Raw genomic sequence first — 12,198 nt, forward strand, 5'->3', positions numbered from 1 at the left:
TTTTCATTTAAATAAAATGAAATTTAAGAACTTAAATCCGTATCAAAAGACTGATGTATGTACCATAAACACATTTCTTTTTCTTTTTTCTGTACACAGTGATCTACACGTGATTGGCAGCATATTATTGCTTGGCTTTGCTGACAATAACATTTCTTGCCACATTATTTTCATGCACTTTTGTATTCCACTGGATGTACTTATTTTCAGAAAATTTGAATTTTATTTTGTAGTACAAATTAGAAAAAGTTTAATTTTTTTTTAAAGTTATTTTTGTGAAAAAATGTTTTCTTCCATATAAGATGAGGGGATCACTGGGCATTCATGGCGGTATAAACTTCAGAGGTTTGTTTTAGGTAAAGTTTGGCATTTCTTCCATTCACTATCACTGAATTGTATGTTATATGCCTTGATTGCTTTGACCAGTCCTTAGTTGATTTTATGTGATACTTAGAGGGTAACATAAGAAGTATGAAATGCCATGCTTGTGATAGAAGAAAAATTGTTTTCTCTCTTACAGGCAGTTTAGATTAAAATTTAATCAAGTAAATATTATCACGTTTTGCTTTAAGTATCTATATTTATTTGGCTGTAACAAAAATACTTCATTTTAGTGCTCACTATTATGTGCCTATTCAGTGTGCTTATTTGCTACAACTTTTCTAAGAAAATGTAGCTTCAAATGGATTCTTAGCTTTATGATATGGTTGTGATAGTTCTTTATGCAGATAGGTTTATGAGAAACATACAAGCTACCTGAGAAAGCTCTTGCTGACCTATACAATACCGGCATCCTAATAGGTCCTATTTCAGCTCCTATATTTTGACAAATAGCCAGGCTCTAAAAAGCTCTGTCCGTGGTGCTGAAACATCTCATGATGAATGAGCATGTCTTGCTGATAAATTCTAATGTCAGCCAATGTGCGATAGCGATACATCAGCTTGTAAAATTTGTGTTTGGAAAACACATCGAATTAGCGAGGCTCATATTGTGGTTGTGTTAAATTAACACAGTTTGTCCTTTCGTTTTAAAGAGTTCATAACAGTTGCCTTCCACATTGTGAAAAACCGCTAGGGTTTAATTAGAAACTGTCAATGCAAATGTCTAATATTAACAAATAAATTGACATGACTGTAGTACTGGAAATATTTTCAGGACAGTGACATGCTGATGCTGTGCAGGAAGCTACTGTAAGAGAAATCGGAGACTTGATTATGAACACGTGCAGCAGCAATTAACATGGAAACCTTGTAGCTTAGTAGAAATGAGCGATTTGCCTATCAAAAAATAGTTTATCATCTCAGTTTGTTTTTTTTTTATGTTTCAGGACATTTTTTTGTACACAAATACATTTATTTTACAGGACTATGGTTCTTTGTTTGTAAATATGACTAAAACCCTAAAAGGTCTTACCTGGTTTTTTTCCCAAGTAAAATCCATACATTTACTACATAAGACTCTTAAATAATTAGTAATGTTATTAGCACTTCAATTCAATGATTCTCAATTTTTTAAGTTGTGTTTTTCAGGTGCCTTAAATATAGTCATAGAGAACTGTACTTAATTTTATTTTTACCTCTAAATTTGTTTGAGAAGGTTGTCCTTTTATTGAAAAAAAAAACTGTCCTCTTCAATTTCTATTGAACTTTGGGATTATATGACTCATGCCATTTTATATTGGGGTGAACTAAATAAAAGGGAGACTTTCATAAAATTGAACCTATAAACTTCTACTAATGCAATAGATTTGAAAGGAAAATTCTATAATTTTAGTCTTGGAAAGTCCTAGTCTTCTACAATTCTAAGTTTTATTTTATTCTGGAGAAAAAGACCATCTATTTTGATCATAATGGACTTCAAGCCAGCACCTATAAGGTTAGTTGCTATACAAGTACGTAAATGTCCTTCTTTTGGGATTATGTAGAACTTGTTTCATTGCTAACTTTGCAACACAACAAATTATTAGATTCTTTGCTTGTTATTGTGGTAAAGCACATTAAGTATTTGGACTCACAGAAAGATTTGAAGGTTACACCTACATTATAAGTCCTTCTGAAATTTGGCAACATTTTCTGCAAAGCAAGCACTTTAAAGTTGAGTTACTACTAATTATTAAAATAAGACCTTCAGTTCCTCAGATATTGATTTACATTATGTGAACTTAATAATTAAACCTACTATAAAAGATTCTTGTTAAGCAAAGGAAATCTTTAAGTGAATACATAATTTCCTAGGGGATTTCTTTTCATCACTAGTTAAAGGATTAAGTACAATGTTATGATTGCCTTTCAATATTAATAAAGTGCCGTCTCACATCCATTTTTGTGCACTATAAAAAAGTAGTTCCAGAGCCTAGTAAAAGTGTCTTACTCTGAGCATTTCAAATTCCATTATAGAAAAAGACTTTTCTAAACTGTGGCCATTTAAATGATATCTGGTCCGATGAATTATTCCCAGAAATTACTCTTTATTTAGAAACAAAAACAAGACAAAAGCAATTGATTTTAATCCAAAATGTATTTTCCTTATAAAAGAGGTCCACATACTCACTGTGTCTACTCTACAGAATTTGTCCGTTTTATTACACCACGTGTCAATTCAAGTGTATCTGGTCACGGCAAAAACTCGTGGCTAATATGTGTGATACAACACAGTAGGAGGTATTGCTCAGTTCAACTACTCTTATATACTTAAAAAAAAGTACAGAAATGTTTTTTTTTCCACTGTCACTGTAGTCCAGACATAAAAGTTACATGAATGTTCTAGAAAATGGAATTGTTTTATTTGGTTGCCACGGTACCCTTTGAAGCCAGTGAATTAAAATGCTGAACTTGTACATATTTCCATTGGTCACGAGCAGCATTGATGAAGCTTAAACTTCCTTCTAGAAAGTAATGTTTCTCTGCTTCCCCCCACCCCAAGCACAAATACAGTCTTGAGCTTCTCTTTGAAGTAGGTCTGGTTGGTTGCTTTCTGTTTTGTTTTTAGGATATATTTGTTGGCACACCTATAACGGTTGCTTTCATTTCCAACGCTGTGCTGTTTTCTTTGCCTGCTTCCCAGAGATTGATCAGAGGAGGGTAAAGCTCACCAAACGTGAAGGCCGGTTTCTGTACGTAATTGCTCACATAGCCATGTCCAACATCACCATTCATTTTATGAGAGAGGCAACTGAAAAGACATAGCACAGCGATAATCCCCAGAAAGCCTCCAAGGCAGGCCATAAATGTGCTGGTGTTACCCTTGCCATACTCTTTCTGACTGGGGTCCAACCCTTTCGTGGTGACATCGACACACTGTTTTCTGTGTTTCTGATAGATGGTGGGGATATCGATACAGATGTGGTACTCAGTTGATGGGTTCAGATGAGTAAGATTATATACCTTGACGTCAGAGGGTATCCGAGCACTTTGGGCGGCGTGCGAGGTTTCTGTCTTGACAAAAGCTGTCCACTTGACACTGGATTTGAGAATCTTAGAACTTGCTTTCCAAGACACCAGAACGGAATTGGCCTGAACATCTTTCACTTTAATATTCAAGGATCCGTTGTTATCCTGGGGGAAAGAACCATCCACTTTGATCATAACAGACTTTAAGTCAGCACCCACCAGGTTAGTTGCTATGCAAGTATATAACCCCCCGTCTGTTGGGGTTATGCCACTTATATCTAGTGTGCCTTCAGAATGGACATAGAACCTGTCGGTCAGACTGTTAGGCAAGAGTTTTTGCCCCGAAGGGGTCACCCAGTAGATTTCCGGCGGTGGCTCTGCAGTGGCGCGGCAGTGTAGGGAGACATGCCTCCCAGCTTCCAAATCCAGGTCAGAAGGGAAGCTCTCTGGCGCTATGAGAGGGAGACAGATTTCCATCATTTCCCGGAAATGCACCTGCCGGACGTTTTGGCCTTGGAATTCGGGGGGGTCCACACAGAACAGTGACTCTGGCTCCATGAAGCGAATGTTGGTTTTGTTCATGTTAATCCAGCGGATGACGCAGTCGCACCTGATGGGATTGCTGTGTATGCTGATCTCCTTGAGGTTTGGCAGGGACGCGATGGTGCCGTGGTACAGGGCACTGAGGGCGTTGCTGTTGAGCATGAGTGATTCGAGCTTGGGTAGCCTGAAGAATGCATTGGGGTGAATGTAGGACAGCCTGGGGTTGTTGGTCGCTTCTATTTTTCTTAAGTCTGGCAAGTTATTCACGGCAAGACTGTCGATGGAAATCAGCTCCGGCATGTTGTTTATCCCCAGCTCCTTCAAGTGTAGCATATTGCTGAAGTCACCCCTCCGTATCCTGTGGATGGGATTTTTATTGAGATCCAAAAACTTGAGGTTTGCAACTTTTTGGAGCGCAGCATGGGGCACTTTTGGAAGCCGGTTGTCATAAAAAGAGATGCTTTCTAAGTTGTCAAGTCCAACCAAGGCATTATCCGGTATTTCCGTGAGGTTTATACCAGCTATAACCAGGCTGCGAAGATTGATCAGTGGCTTAAAGTTCATGTCTTTGATTCTGATGATTGGATTCTCCCCAATCATCAAGATCTCCAGGTTGGGAAGGGCGTCAAACCACTGACTGTCGATCATCTGCAATCTATTTGAATTGAGATGAAGTCGAAGGAGATTACGGAGGCCTACAAAGGCTCCCGGCGAAATCACAGACAGCGAGTTATGGTTAATATAGAGTTCTTGTAAGTTGCTTAGTCCGGACAGACATTTTTCCGGCAGCTCGGTGAGTTTGTTCTCCTCTAGGTACACAGAAAGAAGCTGAGGCATCTTTTTTCCATTAATAGTGTTGACCGAAGATAAATTGTTTTGCGATAGGTCCAGGCCAGTCAGGTTCACCGGAAAGTCTATGAAGTGTTCAATTTTCGCAATGTTGTTCGTCTGCAGGAGCAGGATCTGCGTGTCGGCAGGCAACCTGGCGGGGAAATGTAAAAGGCCCAGGTCGTTACAGTCCACGGTGGACGCGTCCATGTAAACAGATCGGGGTGTGAACCACGGCCTGATTTCACACGTACATGACTGTGGGCAATCCGCCTTCTTGTCTACAGCGTGCACCAGCGTCGTGATAGCAAGGCCCAGTAGCACGTGCACTCGGAGTGGCATGTCCCTCATCATAGCGTCCCTCTTCAGACAGGTGACGGGCCCACGAGGATTCCACGGTCCCTGCGCGCACGTTCGGTGGGAGCCGATCGATAAGGAAAACAGTCGTCCTGATCGAGGGATGAATGCCGCAGACGTGCAGGGCTTGTCCTCATGGATCTAAGTGCTGGTGCCGCAGATGCCCCGTCCAGAAACGTCATACATGTTGGGGGGAAAGTCGCGATGGCCTCCTGGATAAGACACTGATACCGGTTTTGAAGACGGAGTGTGAGTAGGTGGCCACAGGAAATCGAGCAATTCATTGATTTCTGAGGATCCCTGCCCGCTCAGTCCTAGCAGGGTGATGCCAACTAGAATAAAGTGAAATACAAAAGCAAGAAGAAACAGAATTAGTCCAAAGGGAAAAAGGATACCATAATTAACATCCATTAACTAAATACGGTGATCTCATGTGTGACAGTCATGAGTTGACAGGGAATTCAATATGTTTTGGTGACTTAGTTATTGGCCCAGACATCGGGCAGGCGACAAACACAATCTTGGCTGAAAGTGCATTAAACATAACGAACATGCCTCCATCATACTTGTGTTATTTTCCGATTTTACTTGTGTATACCTTGTCATTTTGCTCATTATATTTGTCATTCCCTTGGACAATTAGTTAATGAGGGGGAAAGAAGTTTCCGTGGTAAAGGGTGTTTTTCCACTCTTGGACAGAATGGACAGGTTGTAAGGAAGACCCTGTTTAGGTCCCAGCAAGTGCATCAGCCCGCGGTCCCGCAGGTTCCCGGGAGACGGCTGTGCGGTGAGCAGGAGTCCTGGCTGGACCCCTGTTTTCATTCACGCTTCTGTCCACAGCACCCCCTTTAGGAAGGGACTGGAGCTTCGCAGTGTTCGGAAGAGGTGAAGTCTACCTGGACGTAGACGTGCCTGTAGATTGTCATTCTGCAGCGAAATTCAGATTCATGTTGGACTATTTTATTTTTCCCTGAAAATAACTTAGATTCCACTAATCACGAACAGGCAACAAAGTAACTTTATTATAGCAGGAAAACAGGCACTTAGATATTCCTTCTTTTAAATGGATACCGAGGTCTTTGTCACATAAAAACCAGCAATGCGAAACCCCGTTGCAGTTTTGATGCTTCCTTTCCAGGGACACCCCGTCAGGGGGCGCCCAGCTCGGCCTGCGGGGCCGGCCGGCTGGGCGGCTGGACCATTCGCTCCGGAGCGCTAGCTCCCAGCACTCGGGCTGCCGAGTGATCGGGCTGTGAACACTGTCCTTTCCGTCCTCTCTGCCCAACAGTCGCATTCCTGATGCTTTGCGGACTGACTCTAAGTCCGTGACAGAGATAAATATATTTGGAGATGTGGTCTCTGTGGAGAGACTTCTCTTTTTTAGTAAGAAAAAAAGCTCGAGTTTTTCAAAGTTATAAAACATTTACAATCCAAAGTCACACCTAATTTTCCCCTTATCCTTCATTTTAAGAGATGTGATTTCACCCTGAAGTCCGGATTAGTACTAAGTTATCTTGAGTTAAAAGTGTCTTTGCTTTGCCTTTTCTTGCGTCTGTTGGCTTAGCTGCATTTTCTTAATGGAACTTTTCAACTATTACTCCTAATCCGTTACTGTTAATTTCACTTTTCAGTTGCAGTTGACATCTGACACTGTTTTGTATTAGTTCGGGGTGCACCGCATAGTGGTTAGACAGTTGTGCACTATCTTTCCAGCACCCACCTGATACCATACATAATTCTCACTCTATTCTTGACTGTATTCCTTATGCTGTACTTCATATCCTTGTGACTATTCTGTAACTACCAATTAGGACTTCTTAATAATTTTTTAAAATCCTCACCCAAAGATAGGATTTTTGTTGATTCCAGAGAGAGAGGAAAAGAGAGGTGGGAGGGAGAGACACCTGTTGATTGCCTCCTGCACACCCTCACTGGGGATTGAACCTGCAACCTGGGTTCGGACCCTGACCAAGAGTCAAACTCAAGACCCTTTGTTGTTTGAGATGACGCTCTAACCAGCTGAGCTACGCTGGGCTGAGCTCGTAATAACTTTTTTTTTTTTTTAGATCTTCATCCTGGGATATTTTTCCATTTATCTTCAGATAGAATGGCGGAGGGGGGGGGCATCAATGTGAGAGGGACACATCTATTGCTTGCCTCCCACACGACCCTGGCCAGGATCATGGACCGAACTGCAACCGAGGTACGTGCCCTTGACCGGAATCAAACCCCCAACTCTTTGGTCCTCTTTGCTCTAACCACTGAGCAACTGTCCAGGGCTCCTAATAACTGTTTAAAGTAGATATAGAGTCCTTGAGGAGAGACTCTAACACAGCCCCTTCCTCACTGCAGGTGCCTGAGAAACCCTCAGCCCACAGGGCCCCCCACCATCCGGGCTCCCTCTTTCCCTCTCTCCCCTCCACGCCTCCTTCCCCTGCCCGTAGCCTCTCTCTGGAGGTGGATCTGGGAGCACCTCGCCCTCTTCTCTTCCTTGAGCACCTGTATCTTTACTGGACGCTCACCTGAGTTCAGGTGTCACCTCTCCGGGAAGCCCTGGCCTGTCCTCCCCCCCGAGTCATGGTTTGTTACCCTCCACGGTGGTCTCCTGGCCCCTGCCTCACCTCCGCCACAGTGTTACGTGTTTTCTCCCTCGTGGGACACTCACCTCCCGCGGAGCTTCCCAGCCCCTCGGCGTGGTAATGGCACACACATGCTCAGGAAGTGTCTCGCGCGGACCCATAAGTGAACTACGCTAATGAATGAGTGTATATATTCATCTCTCTCACTTAATTTTGGCAAGTCAATCTGCGTTCATTTCCTGATTTCGAAATTTAGCTGCGTTTACTTGATCAATCTACGACTTGCCTAGGATGGGGTTACCTGGATTACTAAAACCCAAAGGTGAAATTTGAGTGTCATATGAAGGGACGCTAGGCCTCAAAGAAAAGTCAATCTAGTATGATAGCTGTGGTTTATTCCTTACTTCATTCCGTCAACACTTACTGAGCACCTTCTGGGTCCCAGTCATTGGGTTAATGGTTGGGAGACAGAAGGCTGACTTAGACATGCTCTCTCCCCTGCAGGCGTGCTCAGTCTGGGGAGGGGGACTCACAGGTCATAGCATGGTGACAATTGTGTCAGAGCTGATGTGGGAGAACAGAGGAGGGGCATCTTAAGCCTCTGTATCCCCAACATGGACAAAAAGCCCAGATACAAAGAACAAAACCCATCTCTGCATGTTCCCCTGAAGGACACAGGTGAGCACCGAGAAATCCTGACTTCCGCCAATGAGTGGGTCCGATCCTCTGTCCAGCATCCTCTGCCGTGTCAACTAGAGCCCTGGAGATGTGAACAACGAAACGTGTGTGTGTTGGGGGGGGGTGTTAGCAATGCCATTTTCATTTTGAAATTATTCTTGTGGGTGTTTTCTGAAGTGTATATCCACATCTAATTAGAAACTCTTTCCCGACGGCAGTTCATCATTTACGTAGCCAGATGCCAGAAACAAGCACGTTTGAATGAGATTTATCCTGGAATCTTTGGGAAGTGAGTGTTTATAGCGGCGAGCAAATTCAGATTTCGTTTCCCCAGATCAGGAGGAAGCGATGGTCAGCACACAAGGGAAGCACACGAAAGGGTCCGGACACCACGCCTTTCTCCACTGTGATATTGATTCTTTTCTCTTGTGTTTGGCGCTGATCACGAGCTTTCACTAATGGACCGTTTGGCATGGACAGTTTGCAGGAGTAAGGCAGTGCTGATATCTTACATCTTAGTGCCTGATGGATTTCCAAGCCCTTTCTTATTCATTGTTTATTTTATATTAATCATGACCTTGTGAGAGGGAGTGGGGAGGTACTTGAATTCCCATTTTTTAAGCATGAGGTCACAGCGCTAATAAATAAGAGCTGGAATTAGAACCCAGGTTTTGTCTTCAGGACTCAACTCTGTCTAGCGAGTCACATTGCACATGTGGAGAAGCGATGAAATAATTTTAACACAGAAAAAGTAGTGTTGTGATTTCACTTCTCAGCAGGGCTGGGAATTCCTTGATTTTCCTGTTTTTCAAGTTCATAAAATTACTTTTATCATAATAGTGACTAACACGGGATTCATACTCACCAAACTCACAAGGGACCAAAACAACACGCCAGTACATTGCAGAGAGAAATATGACCATCAAGAGAATGCAAGTCCCTGCACCTGCTGGTCAGTGCTTTTGCTCCATTTAAAAAACATGTACTTGGAAATACAAATACAAATTATAAATTTGCTCTCTGCTCTTGAATACAGACTCGAAGGCAGGGATGTCAGACTGGAGTTCTCAGTCATCACAGTCATCAGAAATAAGAGCCTGAGTTCTGCTAAGTAAATACTATCTTGTCACAGGAACTGGACCTCGTGAGCCTCATGGCCCTTGGTGTGACCTCAGGCCCCAAGCCCCTGTGCTGGGAACCTGCTCCCGAGTTTATTCTTGGTCAGCCCTCTTCTGTGTCGCAATCAGGTGTTTAAGTTGCATTTCGCCCTTACTGGACATCAAATGATTAGATGTAAGATTATTAGATTATGACTTCAATAGACATGCAGTTATTAGGTTATTAGTCCCTTAGTAGTTGATGAGTTTTTTGTTGTTGTTGTTGGACTGTGTCCAACTCACTTTTGACTTGATTATATTAGTACATTTGCTTGGTTGACAAGTACGTCCAGGGTACAGGTCATTAAACAAAAGCGTATTGACCGGTAACTCGAGAACATGTCTTTCTATCTGTGCTGGATGCCGTAAATGGAACAGTGGTTAAGATGACGTTTTCTTTTTCTTCTTACGTAATCGACACAGAAGAAAAGAGAGAAAAAGGTATGCCTCCAGAGTTTTACTGAATGTTTTTCTTATGGCCTGATGGTTAAAAGGTAGAAACATCACAATGGTTCACTTTGCGGCCACCGACCACGGAGGGGTGGTTTCTGCAGTTGGTCGTTTAGGGGTCTGGATAGAATAACAATGATAATGGTGGCATCTATTTCAGAAGGACACATTTAGTTTTGTGTTTTATGTACCCCAGTATAAATCATTTAAATATAAAAATATTTATATCATTAAAAAAACATAATGACCAGCTTAATCCCATTTGTACTTGTGGAGAATTTTAATGCCTGAAACCCTGTCACTTTTACTGTCTCTCTTCCAACAGCATCTCTCCCACACTTCCCTCTTGACTCCACTGAGAAAAAATAATGCACATGTTGAAAAATGTTTACCAGCTCAGGAAACTTGAATTACATAATTATGGATATGTTTATATAATTTCCCATTCTCCATCAATTTGCTGGGGTGATTTTTTTTTTTCCCTTCTAAAATAAGAGTAGAAAATTTGTGCTTCACGAAAGTCAACATTTCAACTTGCCTTTGCAAGGTTTCAGGGTTCTTGCTTGGGAAGGTTGTCTGGAGCCCAGCATAGAGCCTGGAACATGGTCAAATGCCGATCAGTATTATATATGGATGGATGGGGAATAGGTAACCTGTGGATAAAATATACTGCTTTTCTTCCTTCTATGGTAAATAAAGCATATACAAGTAAATGTAAGTAACAGCATATACATCTTCATGAAATGATTCCCTGTTTTGGGGATGAATATTCATAAACGTGGTGATACTCTTGGGAGCTAGGAGCCAACTCATAACTAACTACTCTTGTTTTTAGTTGTTTCTGTTTGATGCAAAACTATTTTAGAAGGCATTTTGTACCTTCTGTTCATTTTAAAGGCGACAGAACCTTTCACATATTAAAGCAAAATAAACTATAGTTCAATATTATTCAAGTTCAGAAGATGATGTTAATGACAAGTCACCAGGAATGAAAACTGACATCTCAATGAAATGTGTTATATAAAGGCTCTTTTAAATGGTTTGAATGAGTGACTCACACAAGTTCAGAGTCAGCCCTTGTTAGGGTTATCATTTGTCTTTCATTTATTCTTCCACTCAACCTTTCAATGAATATTTGCTGAGGGCTCTCAGGATCGGCCGCTGTGGTTCATTCCCAATCTCTTTCTTTCCCAAGCTTTTTTAAAATGGAAAGATTAAAAATTATTCTTCATTGGAAGTTCACATGGGGCTTTTATAAAGTGGGTTGATTCAGAAGACTTTATTTATTTTAATACAACACGGATACTGTTTATTAAAACCTTTCAGGAGTACAGAAAAGAAAAGGCCAAAAAAAGTGTATTTTAAACTAAACAATTATCATGTTTTTTTAATTTAAAATTTTTATTTACCAACTGTGGAATCTATTTAGCAGAATATATTTAAGGTAACTGGAAAATGTAGTTTATGTCTATTTTTTTGTTGTTTTTGTTGTTGAAAGTATTACAGGTATTAAAAAAGTGGGGGAGGACATCTATAAAATAATGTGAAAAGCATGTTAAGATGTGGAATTACCTTAATGCATATATTCTTTTGTGCTTTCTGAACTTTTTTCACACTACCCCTGATTTTCCTTATTGGTTCCCTCATGTAGATTTAGCCTGAGGGGGCATCAGGACCTGCAACGTTTTCTCTTTTAAATTATACGTATCATATATATAGAATTCTACTCTGGCCACAACCTGAAGCTTGCCACTGAGGCCATTAAAAAAAAAAAAGTGATTTTAAGAATTCTCATCTCTTATGATATCCCTGTGAACACTTGTTGTAACCTGAGATTTTTTTCATCCAGATATAGCAATTGCATCTGGAAATGTGGAAACGTAGGACAAAGGCTTTTCATGTGATAAAAAGATCTTCGTTCTTTAGCTCCACGTGCTTCTCAAAACATTGACTGAACACCTACTCTTGGCCGGGCACTGGCGTGGAGCCCAGAACAGCAGTAAATACGACGGACTGTCTCCTCACTGCGGTCTCGGCCATCAGAGGAGCCGATAGTGGGGTTTGAGGCACTGTGGCTGCCCTGCAGTCAAAGAATCAAATGTCCCCACTCTGTGGATGTTCAAAGACGGGAGTACTCAGTTCTGTCCATCCATCAGAGGGCACCTGAACCTTCTGTGTTCTTCTATGATGCTTATGAAAACCAGCTGCAGTGTCCT

At 41.5% G+C, this 12,198-nt stretch overlaps 2 protein-coding genes across 13 annotated transcripts in view; one reads left to right on the forward strand and one right to left on the reverse strand.

The window, feature by feature from the left end:
• IMMP2L (inner mitochondrial membrane peptidase subunit 2) overlaps positions 1 to 12,198 on the forward strand; it is a 690,201-nt gene that overhangs the window by 320,451 nt on the left and 357,552 nt on the right. The window lies entirely within an intron of this gene.
• On the reverse strand, positions 2,908 to 5,264 carry LRRN3 (leucine rich repeat neuronal 3). Its single transcript, XM_036246409.1, has one exon. It carries the CDS (start codon positions 5,113 to 5,115, stop codon positions 2,986 to 2,988), a length of 2,130 nt encoding a protein of 709 aa, XP_036102302.1. The 5' UTR covers positions 5,116 to 5,264; the 3' UTR covers positions 2,908 to 2,985.

This window comes from Molossus molossus, unplaced genomic scaffold (genome assembly GCF_014108415.1).
Source record: "Molossus molossus isolate mMolMol1 unplaced genomic scaffold, mMolMol1.p scaffold_m16_p_7, whole genome shotgun sequence".
NCBI classification, from domain to species: domain Eukaryota; kingdom Metazoa; phylum Chordata; class Mammalia; order Chiroptera; family Molossidae; genus Molossus; species Molossus molossus.